Here is a 16,362-nt window from a genome sequence, read left to right as displayed (position 1 = left end):
TTGTATGGTGGCTTCGTAAGAAAGTAATTATGTGTGGGAAAGGAAGAGGTGACAGGATTATCAGATATGTTGGAGAAATCTAACATGAAAAGGTATTGGTTGGATCAGTTTGAAATTGATTGCATTAGGTTATTATTAGGAATAACAGGAAATAGTTCAAATTTAATAGGCCACAAACAGGGAATAAAGGTAATAGAGCCTAATGTATGGAAGGATAACAGCTAGGAATAGGAAGATCATTCACATAAAGGTATTGTGACTGTCATTGAGCGAGAAAGAGTGTGGAAAGCAGGAGTGGATGGAATGAACTCGAAGGGGAAGATTAAGAATTAGGTGAATGGACAGAGTAAAAGAGACAGTGGAAACAAAAGGAATGTGTGTCTGAATCAAGAGTGCAAAAGATAGGAGCAAATGGAGAATGATTGTAAATGGATAAAGAAATGATATAGCCCAAAGGGATGTTCTTGTCTGCTCCATACATTTCATGAGTAATTGAGGGGTGGGGAGGTTGCTATATAGTGAAGTGGTATGGGTGAACTAGTTTCGGATGTTGGGCCTTGCTATAGAGGTGCTGTCATGCTACATTGACCTAAAATGATGTGATGGAGGACAAGGATGACACATCATGTACATGGTACTGAGATGTGACGACAAATGAATTTTTGGATGGGTGTAGGGTGGGTGTTTGCTTTGACTCGGCCATCTCACATAGAAGGGAAGGAAGGTCGTATGTTACGTGTATGTATGATCTACGTATCAATCTCCATATACTAATTTATTTTCCCTTACAAGGGAGGTAACCAAGTCAAAAGGCAAGTGTCCATTCCCACCCATTCCACTCCCACCCACCACCTTTTCCTCACTCTCATCTTAGCTCCTTATGGATGACAGGTCATCCCTGTATCCTACCTAACTGCCCTGGGTCAGAAGCAATGCAGCAAGACACAGTTTATCCATAGCAAGGCCACTTTACTTAATTAGTAACTCCCCACACTCTCTGTCCCCTCATGCCATCTGGGGTATTGGCTGCATGTTATTGTGTGGTAAAATCTGTGCAGTAACATGGTGCTGATACATAAAGGATTATATGGGGTGCCCCTATGGTCCAGAGTCACACATCAATTTGTCTGTGTTAGAGGAAATATCTACGCATAGAGAAATGATGCCACATTATTGTATTGTGACTGTCCTTCTGCTAGGTCCGTACCACTCTTAATACTCTCCTGTATCGCTTCTCTGAATATATATTTCCATTTTCACCTCTGTCTCCTGTGATAGGGGAAGAAAGAATACTGCCACAAAGTTTTCCAATTGGGTCATAAAAGGTGGCTAAAACGGGACAGAGTGATGGGACTAGGTACCCTGCTCTCTCTAATCCAAAGGGGTACATTCCTATGAGAAGTCAAGTATGTATGATATATGAAATAAAAAAGATGGAACCCCATAAGTGTAACTTGTTCCTTGTATATTATAATTGCGAGACTACAGAACAGTTCCTCTATCAGTGCCCTACTTTCTCCTAGTGTAGATATCCCTGTCACATGTCTGTAGACTACCGAGAGATATGTGACAGTTGCTGGCCTCCTAGAAGCTTTGAGTTTCCTTTGAAGGAGACCACACGTGAACAGATGCTTAGTTGTTGTGATTAAATTTGCTATAGTTTTCATATAATGCATGCACACTTTCCTCGCCCACATTTTGAACAGTTAATTTTTTTTCTTGCTTTCTTTTTCTAACTTTTGTTTCCTTGCTTGTGTTACAGTCCAAGAAAGATGGTGAGTTTCGTGATTATGACTCACTGGTTAGGGAATTAGGGCTGGAAAGGACTGGGAAAGCAAAGGCAGTTAATAAGATGAAAACACCAGAAGAGATTGCGAAGGAGAAGAAGACTCGGCTGATGGCCCTGGAAGCTGATCGAATTCGGAGGATGAAGGGAGAGGACGTGGCAGAAGTGAAGACAAAGGGATTCAGTGCAGATGATTTGAATGATAGGTAAGTGTGGCTTAGTGTAGTGTAGCATGATGTGATGATGATGATATGGTTCAACATCATAAACTCCCCCCTATTGGAAGGCTAGGACGGTGCCCCTCACAGAGGGCTTTGTAGCGTGGGATTTAATGAACCATGCCCTTGGTTCAACTTCGCTGGTGGCAGGGTTTGAACCGCCATCCCCTCGACCTTTGCTGCAAGTGACGACGCCCTAACCCACTCAGCCAGCGAGCTTCTGTACAATAATGTTGTGATGCAACACTGTGATGCCCTAACCAGCAGTGACGTTTCTGATAGAAGGGCTCTTTCATATGGCCAGCAATGCCCCTTTTCATACGGCCAGCTATGTGAGAAGGGCATGCAAGGCCACACATACTAGGCATGACCACATTGCCACATACACATGAATGACTACTCAAACAGGCACCTATTAGGAATAAGATGGAACATAGGTAGGAGTGCAGACATTTGTAAACATGCTGATGTCACATGCACGTAACTGTGCCCAGAGCATGGAGCTGCTAGGAAGAGGTGCGAACACATCGATATTAAATGTTGGCAGGATCTTTGTCCTGTGGAATGAAGGGCGCGTCCCTTCAGGGCCCACGCTGATAGATACTTGTTACCCCTCCTGCATGCACCACGTGCCGTCCTGTGTGCATAACCCTGATTAATAAATGTGTAAATTACTCTATGTGCATATTACTGTCCCCTTTGCAACATAGCTTGCAACAGAAAGGAGGTCTGGAATAGTGAAGTCTTCATGTCTTAGAGCTCTTTGTTTGCTTTTGCTGGACACAAGTTTGATGAGGTAATTTTTCCCACAGTTTTGCCCCTGTTGAAGACAATCGCTTCCATGTGAGCTACAAAGATGGAAAGATGTTGGGTCATTCAACGGAAGAAGTTGGACTGCAACCAGATACAGGTGACACACAAAGTGAAGGTATGTTTTGAAGGAAAATGTTGGTGTGAAATATTACAAGAAATACAATTGGTGTATACATTAGTCTTCAAAAGTAGTAACTATATTTCTTTTCAAGGAGTAGAAAGTGAAGATGGCAGTGAAATTGAAGCTGATGAAGATGTTGCAGGTGAAGGAAGTGAGAAAGAAGAGGAGGATGTAGAAGAGGAAGATGTAGAGGAGGCAGAAGACAGTGATAATGAAAGTGACACATATTCAGACATTTTACATGAGAGCTCTAGTGAAGATGAAGAATCGGAACAGGTGGTTGAGAAGAATAAGAGCAAATCCAAGAAAACATCAGAAAAGAAGAGGGAATTAATGGAAGCTGCCAAAAGAGAAATCCCATATACTTTCACCAGTGAGTTAAAACTTAAGCATTAAAGGTTCCATTTAATTTTAGCTTAGTCAGCCTGTAGACAGGAAAGGTAGGAAATCACTGTGGGAGGTATTGCAGATATATGGCATTGGGGTAAAGCTGTTAACTCCTTCCATATGGTAATGCCTATGTAGGCATCATGAGGAGCAAGTGGGTATGTGAGGATGCCGACGTCAGCATCTTGATTATATTTATTGTAGTTGTACCTGCACCTCCTGGATGACGGGTCATCCCTGCACCCTGCCCACCGCCCTGGGTCAGAAGCAGTGTCGCAAGACACAGTACATCCACAGCAAGGCCGCTTCATTTAATCGGCGACCCCCCCTCTCCGTCCTCCTTTGCATATAAGGCGAGGACGGGGAGAAATCCCTTCGGGCTGCGTCAAAATTTACTCACTCATACTACCCCCCCCCCCCCGCCCATTCCTCCTCATGCAGTCACAACATCATCCATATACAACCATTCTCCACTCACCTCTGTCTTCCGTCCTCTCCCTTCCTTCCTCAACAGACATTCCCCTCTTCACCAAAGCCCCCTTCACCCCATCCATCCACCTCATCCTAGGACGTCCCCTCATGTTCACTCCCTCCACATCTGCCTTCCATACCTCTTTTACTAGTCTTTCTTCACTCATTCTTTCCATGTGTCCAAACCATCCTAATATTCTTTCATCAACCCTATCTCCCAAATCCTTTTTCACCCCTGTTCTCCTCCTCACCTCCTCATTTCTCACTCTATCCAGCCTAGTAACCCCCACCATACTTCTCAGACACCTCATCTCAAACACATTCAAACTCCTCTCTTCTTCTCTTATGTTCCACGTTTCTGCCCCATACAGTGCTGTTGGCACAATCACTCCTTCATACAGTCTCCTCTTCGCATCCATTCCCAAATGTCTATTCTTCATTACACTCTTTAAACCACCAAGGCATTTACTCGCTTCTCTCAATCTACATTCTACCTCCACCTTCACTCCACCTTTTCCTGCTACACTTGCACCCAAGTATCTAAAACTATCCACTTCCTCCAGTCGCTCTCCCTTAATGCTCACTTCCAGTCTACTGCCACTTTCACCCCTTGTACATCTCATCACCTTACTTTTACCCACATTTATCTTTAGCTTTCTTCTATCACATACTCTCCCAAACTCTGCCACCAGCTTCCTCAATCCCTCCTCTGACCCTGCCACAAGCGCAGTGTCGTCCGCAAACAACAGCTGGCTCACCTCCTACTTTTCTCCATTTTCTTTAACCATCTCCAATCCCTGACTCACTACCCTAGCATTCACCTCTCGCACCACCCCATCCATGTATAAATTGAACAGCCAGGGCAACATAACGCATCCTTGACGAAATCCCACCTTTACTTCAAACCACTCACTCTCTCCATTTCTAATCCTAACACATGCTCTACTACTCTCATAAAAACTCTTGACAGCTCCCAAAAGCTTTCCTCCTATCCCATAAATCTGCATAACCTCCCACAGTGCCTTTCTGTCTACCCTATCATAAGCCTTTCCAGATCCATAAAAGCCCAAAAAACATCCTTCCCCTTTCCTATAGCTTTCTCACATATCTGTCTTACCACAAAGATCTGATCTACACAACCTCTACCTGTCCTAAATCCACACTGTTCCTCACCAATTACTCCTTCTGTTCCTCTCCTAATCCTCTCAATTAAGAGGTGCTCAGATGAGAGGAAGGGTGGGAGGGGTGTGGAGTGTTTTTAGGGATGAAATGGGTGGGAGTGTTTTTATGCCTTTCCCTTTTTGGCTACCTCCCTTGGAAGGGGGAAAAAGCCTTGGTATATGTATGTATGTAGTTGTACCTGCGTGACCCCCATACTCTGTAAACTGGCTTCATCATATTTTCTATGGTTATCAAAATTCACGGGTGAAAGAGATAATGATTAATACAGCGGTGACTTTATTTTTTATAATGCAAGTATTATGATGCAACATCACACGTCTGGCAGCTATTGGTGCCCACGAGATTTTGGCCTGGAGTGAAGGGGTTAAGGGCTGTCTGAAGTTTTTATGAGAGTAGTATAACCTGGAAATGGAGAGGGCAGGTGGTCTGAAGAAAAGGCGGGGCTGTGTCATGTCACTATGGCTGTTCAGTGTGTACATGGATGGGTGGTACGGGAGGCAAATGCAAGGGTAATGGGCAGGGGACTGTAGATGTTTAAAGATAATGGAGAGAGGTGGAACAAAGAAGGGAGAAGGCTGGGGATAGGTGTGAGTGGAGGATGCTTGTGTATGGATGATATTTTGATGAAGCCTGAGGGGATGTCTCTTGTCTTCTCTATTTTCTGAATGATGGGATGGAAAGAGGGGGTGTCACTTGGTTTATCAAGAATCCTACTCCACTAGCATTCTTTTTCCTTACCTCTGTAGTAAATTAGGTGGTGACTATCTTTATCTTGCAACTGTATCAGCTTTTCTTCCACTCTTCAGACTTCGCTCAGTCCCACAATGCCCCACTTGATGTTATCTAGTTTTTCCATTAAACTCTCCAGCCTGTGGTCTTCCAAAATGCCCATTCCATTATATGAAGGCATGGCCTAGTTAGAGCATACACATAACCTTTTTCCATCTTTTGTATAGTTAGGCCTTAATGATCCACTGCATGACTGGCATATCCCCTGAGGGTTGTTACCTCTGTACCTCACTACAGTAGCTTGATTTGGCTTAGTAAGGTTGTATGTATAGTGAGAGGTGATTGTGATGTTTGTGGTATGTTGAAATGACTGTGGTTATATATGAAATCTAAAATCATTGTTATCAGCTTGACCACACTGATTAGGTGCTAGTGTGTAGATATTACACTAATCTTACCACACCTCTGATGCCCACTGTTGTGGAGAAGGGATGGAAAGCCATGAAAGTACTTTGCATTCACTGGGGAGCGAGCCCAGACATTACACATTTTGAAGCAGGAATGTTAACCAGTTTTGGCTGTCTGGGTTTGCTGTAGAGGTTCTCTGTCTTGCTGTATTGCTTCTGACCTAAGCAGTGGGTGAGGGACAGAGATCACTCTTCATCCAAAAAGAGCCAAAATAAAAGAGACAACAAACTGATTTCATCCATCTCAAACTCATCTAGAATGAGTTCGTTGTTTTCTGTCTTAGCTCCTCTTGGATGAAGGGTCATCTCTCTCCCTCATCCACTGCTCATCACCACCACCACAACCACCACCAACCACAACCACCACCACAACCACCACCACAACCACCACCACAACCACCACCACAACCACCACCACAACCACCACCACAACCACCACCACAACCACCACCACAACCACCACCACCACCACCACCACCACCACCACCACCACCACCACCACCACCAACAACACCACCACCACCACCACCACCACCACCAACAACAACAACAACCACAACAACAACAACAACAACAACAACAACAACAACAACAACAACAACAACAACAACAACAACAACAACAACCACAACCACAACCAACCACAACCACCACCAACCACCACCACAACCACCACCACCAACCACCACCACAACCACCACCACCAACCACCACCACAACCACCACAACCACCACCACAACCACCACCACCTCGGGCCTCATCCCACTTATAAGAGAGGTAGCCAAGTCAAAGGCCTGCACCCATTCCACTTCCATCTTCCACCCTTGTTTCCATCTTATCTTCCCAGGTCAGAAGCTTTCCTCTTTAACTTGGTTAAATTAGAAGTTGGGTACTTCTTACAGTCTCATGAAGACAATCACCCATTCATGCAGTTTTCTCTTTGCATTTACCCCCAAATACCAATTTTTCATGATACTTTTCATTTCCTCTGGACATTTACATGTTTTCCTTACTCTATGATTTACTTTACCCAAACTCCTCCATTCCTTGCTGTATGTGACCTTAAATACTCAAAGCTCTTCTTCCTCCAGCCACCTCTCCTAAACTTGGCTCTGTCTTACCACCACTTTCTCCCCTTGGTGGTTTAGGAGAGGTAGAGGGTGCATGGATCAAGTTTTTGGCAAAATGTAGGAATGTTTCTTTAGCTTTTATGGATCTAGAGAAGACAGGGTAGACAGGAAGGCGTTGTGGGAGATGTATCAGATATATGGGATAAGGGGCAAGTTAACGAGGGCAGTTGAAAGCTTTAACATGAATAGTAGAGTTAGTGTCAGGGCTAGGAATGGTGAGAATGAGTGGTGTGAGGTGAAGGTAGGGCTGTGACAAGGTTGTTTTATGTCACTGTGGTTGTTCAGTGTGTGCATAGATAGGGTAGTATGGGAGGTAAATGAAAAGGTGGTTGGAGATAGTGAGAGTTGAAGAAAGTGGGAGGTGAGCCAGTTGTTGTTTGTTGATGGCACTGCATTCGTGGCTGGGTCAGAGGAGGGTCTAAGGCAGTTAGTGACAGAGTTTGGGAAGGTATGTGACAGAAGGAAGTGGAAAATAGGTAGTGACAGAAGGTAGTGGAAAATGAATGTAGGTAAAATAAAATGTAGGAAAATAAATGTAGGTAAAATTTGATGCAGCCCGAAGGGATTTCTCCTTTTATGCATAGGGGGGACGGAGAGGGGGGGGGTTGCCGATTTAATGAAGCGGCCTTGCTGTGGATGTGCTGTCTTGTGACACTGCTTCTGACCCAGGGTAGTGGACAGGGTGCAGGGATGACCCGTCATCCAGGAGGTGCTAAGATAAGAGGGAGGGTGGAGGAGTGTGGAGTGTATTCAGGGATGGAATGGGTGGGAATGATTTTATGCCTTTTCCTTTTTGGCTACCTCCCTTGTAAGGGGAAAAAAGCCTTGGTATATGCATATGCATGCAAAACTAAAGAGTTCAGATGTACAGGGGATGAAGGTGATAATGAGTTTGAGGTAAGTCTTAAAGGAGAGAGGGTAGAGGAGGTGGATAGTTTTAAGTAGTAGAGTGAGGAAAGCAAGTAAGTGTTGCATAGTGACAATTACAAAAAAACTTTAATGACATTTATCCTGCAGATTGTAGAAAGGAAGAAAACTAGATCTTGTTCTCATGTTAATATTATTGTTTCCTGCAGTTCCTCAGGAATACGAAGCTTTTTGGGCCTTGATTGAAGAGAGAACACCTGGTGAAGTAAACACTATAATGGAGCGCATGGTTGCCTGCCATCATCCGAGTCTTGGGGGAGACAATAAAGCAAAATGTGACACTATCTTTAAATATCTTTTACAGGTAAGATTTCAATGGTCATGTGTTTACATGTTCATCTCATCATATTTTTTGTAGAGTTGTATAATTTCTTGAGATTTGCATTTCTCAATACGCTTGTCTACTTCACCTCACTAACTAATCCACTATTACTGTACCTCTTCATATTTCACTAAGTGGAAAATCTGCAGTCAGACAGTGACTGGCAACAGTCCTCAGGCTCTTCCACAAACATCTCTGGAAAAAAAAATGTAGACTGTTGTCAGTGTTGTATTATTGTGTATTGTATCTGTGTTACCAGTTGAGAGTAGTAGAATTAGGGGAACAGTAGCCAGTTGTCAGCTCTCTGTGTGTGAAAAGTTGTAAAACACAGTTGAAGTTGTTAAATAGAGATCTTTGCCCTAGTCCAGAAACCAGGTGTCAGCTCCTCAGGGTTGTGTTTCCAGTTAGAGGTGAGGGGATTGATGGGTTTTGAAGATGAGCAGCTTTGCTGTCCATCTTGCAGGACCACTATAAGTAAAGATATAAAAGTACTGAATAAATTAGAAGAGTTACCTGTTATCCAGGAGGTGCCAAGATAAGAGGGTGGGGAGAGTGTGGAGGGGAGTGGAGTGTGATAGGGATGGAACGGGTGGGAGTGGTTTTTATGCCTTTGTTTTTGGCTACCTCCCATATAAGGTATATATGTATGTATGTACGAGTATGAACCAGTTACCCAGATGGTAACTGAATTTATATAGAACCCCTAGGTACTTTCTGGCCAACTGGATATACTCTTAGATTAAAAGCTGTTTAGAATTATTAGTCATGATGTAGCTATGAGACTACAGTAGGATACTTGTAAGCAACTGTGTTTTCATTGCAGACCCTACACCTGATATGTGATACAGAGGGTGAAATCATAATGGAAGGAGTGCACCCAATGGTTTATGTTGATGTTCTGGTACCTCATATGTATGAAATAGTCCAACTTTCAGCAGAAAATTCTGCAAATGCTTTTATGCAGGTAAGGAATTTATGACTTGTTTTGTCACTTTAATAACTATTTCTATGATATTTTTGATGCTTGGTTTTGATTGGGTTTGTATGCTGTAATTCCTCATTCATCTTTGATTTTTTTTTTTCCAACTCATTTTGTAGGGTTCAGCTGAATCATTTTGATGCCTCGCATTTTCTTAACTATAGGCCCTCCTATAGAATTCTTCAGGAAGAAATGTGTGATTTCTATGTTGTCAATCAATCTGTTGCCCAAAGTCTCTTTTGCAGAAAACCTGCAGCCCCAATAAAATCGGAAATGGCCTCTGATTCAGCCCATAAGTCACATAGTGAAATAATTTTGTGATGCTAACTGCAAAGGCTAAGTGTGAGGCAGTGCAGCGCAACCTCATTATCAGTGGGGGTTAAGTTGATACCTGAAATCATCAGTAAATTTTTTTTTTTTTTATTAAGAAGCCTCTTGTTTTCATTTTTGTATCACTTTAACTACTCATGTATTATTTGGGGGTGCCAAGATAAGAGGGAGGGAAGAGGGTAGAGGGGAGTGGAGTATGTAGGGGATGGAATGGGTGGGAGTGGTTTCTATGCCTTTTTTTTTTTTTTTTTTTGCTACCTCCCTTGTAAGGGGGAAAAAGCCTTGGTATATGTATGTATGTTTTTTTTTTTTTTGGCTATCTGTGTAATGGGGAAAAAGCCTTTGGTATATGTATGTATGTATAAATGAATTAGTTTTATAATTGAAAATATCAGTCTATCTCTATACCAAAAGCTTTTTCCCCCTTTATAAGGGAGATAGCCAAGTCAAAGACATGTACCTACTCCCACCCATTCCACTCCCCTCTACCACCCTTTCCTCCCTCTCATCTTAGCTCCTCATGGATGATGGGTTATCCCTGTATCCTGCCCACTGCCATGGGTCAGAAGCAATGTAGCAAGACACAGTTCATGCACAGCAAGGGCTCTTCACTTAATTGGCAACCCCTCCTCCCAAATAAGAATAATAAATTTTCCCCAAGGATAGAAATACTGCTTATTGCTGATGAAATACTAATACAAGTTGAAGAGAATTCTGAGATATATATATATCTAAAAATTGTTGAATATATGGAAGATTAAGAGGTGCTACAACAATATGCTTATTACAAATGGGATAGATTAGAGACTTTTAACAACATATTTTGGGCTATCCCTTAAAAGCAAACTGTTATAACTTTTGAAAAGATCTGTTTACATTTCATTGTTATTTTATTTATTTTTTTTTTACTTTCTCCACTTCAGGTTATAGAGGAAAAGTATGCTGACTTTAATACAAGAAAATCTAAACGGTACCCAACAGCTGATACTGTAAGTTCTTGATTTTAATGTAGTTCTTAGGTATTAATATAATTTCAGGGAACTATGACTGGTATCATAGGAGTGAAGTGGGTGGGAGTGGAATATCCCTTTTGACATGAAAGAAGTTTGGAAGGCAGAGGTAGATGGAGTGAACGTGAAGGGGCAACCAAGGACGAGATGGATGGATGGAATAAAAGGGTTGTTGGGAAAGATGGTGGTGTCTTAAGGAAGGAAGGGAGAAGACAGAAGATAGGGGTAAGGTAGAATGGTTGTGAATGGATGATGCTGTGATATATGCAAGGGAGTGGTTGGGGGATGGGGGGGTTAGGGAGTACAAGTGAATAGTATTTTGATGCAGCCAGAAGGGATTTTTTTTCTCCCTCTCTTCTCTTTTCCCGCATGAAGGGATGGAGAGGGGGGGGGAGTCGCCGATTAAATGAAGCAGCCTTGCCTTGCTGTGGATGTGATTTGTCTTGCTGCATTGCTTCTGACCCAGGGGAGTGGGCAAGATGCAGGGATGACCCGTCATCCAGGAGGAGCCAAGAAAAGAGGGAGGGAAGGGTAGTGAATGGTAGTGGAGTATATGGGGATGAAATGAGTGGGAGTAGATTTATGCTTTTTGACTTTGGCTGCCTCCCTTGTAAGGGCTAAAAAGTTGTTGGTATATGTATGTATGTATGACTTTGGCTACCCCTCTTGTAAGGGGGTAAAAGCCCTTGGTATATGTATGTATATATGTATGACTGGTATCTGCTTGTGGTGGTCCTGCAAGATGAACAGTACTATTTATCTATATACCAAAGGCTACTAACCTCTTAAAGGAAATAGCTAGCTAAGGCATGCACCCATCCCATCCCCATCCATTATCAATTTGTTTTCCTTTCATCTTAGCTCCTCAAGGATGAAAGGGCGTTCCTGTCTCCCACCTAATGCCAGAGTCATAAGCAATGTAGCAAAACTGCATTGCTTCTGACCTGGGTAGTGGGCAGGAAATAGGGATGAGTCTTCATCCATAAGGAGCTAAGATGAGAGGAAAACAAATGAGTGACAGATGGGAGTGGTATATTGGGAGTGCCTGTCTTGGCTGGCTACCTCCCTTATAAGGGAGAAGAAGCCCTTGGTATATAGATAGATAGTTGTTCTTATCCCTTTTTCCTTTTTTCTTTATTTTTGTCTTACTCCATTTCATTCTTTCTCTTGGTGTGTGTCATTCCTGTATAATTTTTATGTCTATTTGTGGGTTATTTACTTATTTTTTTCTTTCTCTTTGCTGCAGCTTGTATTCTTGAAAATTGCTGGATTACTCTTCCCGGCATCCGATTACCAACACTTGGTCATGACCCCCCTCTTTGTCTTCATGACCCACCTCCTAGGCCAAAGCCAAGTCAGCACCCAGAGGGAAGTCTCTGCTGGCCTATTTGTGGCATCAGTTACATTGGAGGTAAGTATATAAAATGACAGAAAGTTTTTAAGGTTCTCATGCTTGCTGGCCAAACGCGTTAGGGCATCGTTACTTGTGGTGAAGGTCGAGATGATGACAATTCGAACCCTGTTCAGGGTGAGTTGAACCAAGGGCATGGTTCATTAAATTCCACACTACAAAGTCCACTGTAAGGGGCACTGTCCTAGCCTCCTGATAGGGGGAGTTTGTGACATTAAACCAAAACAAACAATAACATCGTAAGTTGCTTTAGTAGTCGTAGTACAGACTTTATCAAAATGCATTCCTCTGCATATGCATTGTTGATATATATTCTAGGTAAGAGTAATAAGAATTGTTGCCTTAAGTTTCATATACTGAAAACCTGCAGCCTTACAATCGTGGGTATCCAGAGGGGGGCAAAAGGGGCTGATGCCCCCCCCCCTTTAGAGATCCAGGGTATGTTTTAAACTTTGCTACCTCTCACATATAATTTCGATAAATTTTTAAGTTGTAGAGTATCACTGTGTGATTGATTTTTGACTGCGGGTCTGCAATTTAAGTACATACAGATACTATACTTGATAGTGAATTACATGGCCATGAAAGTCATAGCTTCAGTTTTTATTCAAAGATGACAGAGTGGTGTGAGCAGATTAAATCATTTTGTCACCATGTGAATTTGCCTAGTGTATGCCATTATATATGGTGTTTTGTAACTAAGATTATATAAGAAATAATGGATATTGAAACTTATATTGATACTATTGTTTGATATTTTCAGAATGTTATGGCTTCCAAGAGGTTCATACCAGAACTCTGCAACTTCCTCAATGGTTTGTTGTTTATATCAGCAAAATCTAAAGACAAAACTAAACTTCCTCATCAGCCTCCCTTTAAGCCTGTGGGACCTTCATCATCCTTACTGGAATTGAAAGAGGAATGTCAGGACTATGAACCAACTAAGCTGAAGCTTACAGATGTCAATGAAAAAGCTGTGGAGGATGTGAGTGAGAAGTTTAAGGTACTGGTGGTGCATACTTGCACAAAGATGCTCTTAAAGTTGTGTAAATGCTGGAGTGGTCTTCAAGCGGTGAGAAGTATATTTAATTCAACATCAGTGTTATTGGAAGCATTGCCAGCATCCAGTTACCCAGCTATTGTCCAAGAGAGTATGTCTACCTTGAAGGAAGCCATTGCAAATCTTCCCAAACATCTGCAACCTTTGGCTAAACAAGAAGGACGACCGAAAGCGCTCAACATGTACGAGCCTGCAGTTGAAACAATGTAAGTGCATTAGATGATTTCTTTTTATTCACTGAAGTTTTAGTTCTGATATTTCTCCATGTATGGTATCTTTCCCCATGAACAGGGACCCTATCATCATTGGGCAAGTTGATTCAGACTAAAAAAAGAACAGGGATGGAGTAGTTTTTGAATAATTCTTTGAGAGAGAGAGAGAGAGAGAGAGAGAGAGAGAGAGAGAGAGAGAGAGAGAGAGAGAGAGAGAGAGAGAGAGAGAGAGAGAGAGAGGGAAAGAGAGAGATAAATAGACAGAAATAGAATATATATATATATATATATATATATATATATATATATATATATATATATATATATATATGTATGTATGTATGTATGTATGTATATTATTGGATGCTTGCTGGCTGAGTGAGTTAAAGCATTGTTACTTGTGGCATAGGTCAAGGTGATGGCAGTTTGGACCCTGCTAGCAGCAAGTTGGACCAAGGATATGGTTCATTAAATCCCATGCTACAAAGCCCTCTGTAAGGGGCACTGTCCTAGCCCCTAGATAGGAGAGTTTTGTGATGTTAAACCAAATCAATTATAATCAAATGTATGTCAATATAAATATATTCTTTCTGCTGTATATACTAAGGGTCTCGTATCACTTACAAGGGAGGTAGCCAGTCAAGGCATGCACCCAGTCTTACCCATTCCGCTTCCACCCACCATCCATTTGTTGCCCTCTCATCTAAGCTCCTTGTGGATGGAGAAACATCCCTGGCTTCTATCCACTGTCCAGGTCAAGCAATGGAACAAGACACAGCACATCCACAGCAGGGCCAGCCACTTTATTTACACACAACCCCTCCCTCCCTCCCTCCCTCCTCCTCCACCTCCTCCTCCTCCTCCTCCTCCTCCTCCTCCTCCTCCTCCTCCTCCTCCTCCTCCTCCTCCTCCTCCTCCTCCTCCTCCTCCTCCTCCTCCTCCTCCTCCTCCTCCTCCTCCCTTTATGTAAAAAATAGAGAAGACAAGGATAGATTCCTTCAGGCTAAATAAAATTATCACCATACACAACCATTCTCCACTCACACCTATCCCTTGCCTTCTCCCTTCCCTTCTCAACAGACATTCCCCTCTTGTTCAAAGCCCCTTTCACCTCATCCATCTCACTTTTGTTCTTCCCCTCAAGTTGATTTTATTCACCTCTGCTTTCCACACTCTTTTTTGCTAATCTTTTCACCTTCATTTTTTTTTTTTTTTCATGTGCCCAAACCATCCCAATAATTAATCATTCATCAGCTCTATCTGCCAGCTTTCTTTATATCCCTGATCTCCTCCTCACCTTATTTCTCTTCCTATGCAGCCTTGTAACCCCCACCATAGTTCTCAGAAATTTCGTCTTAAACATATACACGATTTTAAGAACAAACTGGATGCGGAAAGATATGAAAACAGGTCACTACAAGCATAGCTCTCGTCCCGTAGAATACAACTAGGTAAACACATATTAATTTCTACTTTCTGCCTCACTTAAATTCCATGTTTCTGACTCATACAGATTTGAAGGAGTCAAAAAGCGGTTTGGAACCAAGGAGCAACTGGAGAGGCAGAAACTATTGTACAAGGTGAAGAGGGAGGCCAAGGGTGCCCGAAGGGAGATTCAGAGGGACCGGGCCTTCCTGGGCAGACAAAAGCTTCAGGAAACCCTCCAAAGGTAAAAACACTTTTTTTTTTTTTTCTTTTTCTGGAATATTAAATGTTGAGCATTGTGTTCAGTAATGTTTCATGTCATTTAGTGTATTCAATGTTTGTACTTCATATCACTGTTTCACTCAGATTTGCATAGCTGACTTGTTATATTGAAATTTTAACCAAACTAGTCCACATTATAACATTTGACATTCCAACTATTTGTATGTGTGTAGATACAAAGATTAATGTATTCCAAGTAGATTGATTAGAAATGATTACTAATAATCACTCTTTCTTTCTTTTTAGTGATGCTGAACGCAAGAGGAAGGTGAACCAAATCATGAGTGGCCTGGCACTACAAGAGAATGAACACAAGAAAATGAAAAAGAAAAAATGATCTCAACTGTTGAGTGAGAAAGTGGAAATTGTATATTATATATTGCATAACAGTAAAGTGACATTTATGTAAAACTACTGTATCTCTCTTACATCTATTTATTTATTTTTACATAAGGAATTCACTTATGTTTTATTTGGGGTCATTTTGGCCACTTGCTCCGATATGCCCACCATCTTACCCACAGGTCCAAGGCCATGAGACTTGTGGATTTGACTTGGACACTCCACAGGCCAAATTAGTGATGCCAGAGGCTGAAAGACAAAGATCCAACCAGAATCGCAAATTTGGCGGAGTCCCAAGCACATGCCCAGGGGTCCGGGTTCCTCATGAGTACCTCACAGTGCTCTGTGCATGACTCTTTCCCAGTGGGGAAAGTTTGGGTAAAATCGGCCAAACTGATGGTTTCGTTCAAAATCTATAGGTCATTTTGGCCACTTGCTCTGATTTAGCCACCATCTCACCCAGAAGTCCAGGGCCACAAGGCCTCCTCTGAATTTGACTCGGACACCCTTCAGGACAAAGGTGTGGGTGCCAGAGGCAGGAAGTCAAAAATCCACCTGCATCCACCAGTAAACTAAGTGTTGGAGATGAGGGGAATGCACCAGACAGGAGATTATTCTTATATAGAGATAGAAGTCTGGGATAGGATGAACACCACAAAGATAACAGAAGTGTATGTCCACAGTCTTCAAAGCCAAGAAACAAAATCCCTTAAGTTGCAGCCCACTGGGAGATTCTATTAATTGCTAATTGCAACTT

At 42.3% G+C, this 16,362-nt stretch overlaps 2 protein-coding genes across 3 annotated transcripts in view; one reads left to right on the top strand and one right to left on the bottom strand.

Moving 5' to 3' along the window:
- The window catches only part of HDAC11 (Histone deacetylase 11), a 38,800-nt gene extending 32,790 nt beyond the window's left edge, over positions 1–6,010 (bottom strand). Inside the window, exon 1 of the mRNA XM_076209805.1 lies at positions 5,717–6,010. The gene's annotated coding sequence lies outside the window, so the exon portion shown is untranslated. The remainder of the gene's footprint in view (positions 1–5,716) is intronic.
- Positions 1–15,674, top strand: part of LOC143039575 (nucleolar protein 14-like) — a 25,764-nt gene extending 10,090 nt beyond the window's left edge. The window contains exons 6-15 of one of the 2 annotated variants that reach the window (XM_076209801.1): positions 1,763–1,992; positions 2,817–2,932; positions 3,036–3,311; positions 8,382–8,536; positions 9,378–9,518; positions 10,787–10,852; positions 12,120–12,284; positions 13,048–13,550; positions 15,070–15,225; positions 15,510–15,674. In XM_076209801.1, the coding sequence (XP_076065916.1) occupies positions 1,763–1,992; positions 2,817–2,932; positions 3,036–3,311; positions 8,382–8,536; positions 9,378–9,518; positions 10,787–10,852; positions 12,120–12,284; positions 13,048–13,550; positions 15,070–15,225; positions 15,510–15,600 (1,899 nt within the window). In that variant the 3' untranslated portion in view covers positions 15,601–15,674. Of the gene's footprint in view, positions 1–1,762; positions 1,993–2,816; positions 2,933–3,029; positions 3,312–8,381; positions 8,537–9,377; positions 9,519–10,786; positions 10,853–12,119; positions 12,285–13,047; positions 13,551–15,069; positions 15,226–15,509 lie in introns of both variants that reach the window. The other variant, XM_076209800.1, reaches the window with a different exon arrangement.
- Positions 15,675–16,362: the final 688 nt, after the last annotated feature.

Source organism: Oratosquilla oratoria, chromosome 26, assembly GCF_046742065.1.
Source record: "Oratosquilla oratoria isolate Oo_2021 chromosome 26, ASM4674206v1, whole genome shotgun sequence".
Classification (NCBI taxonomy): domain Eukaryota; kingdom Metazoa; phylum Arthropoda; class Malacostraca; order Stomatopoda; family Squillidae; genus Oratosquilla; species Oratosquilla oratoria.
The sequence above is the reverse complement of the archived record's forward strand: the minus strand, read 5'-3'. Positions and strand labels throughout refer to the sequence as shown.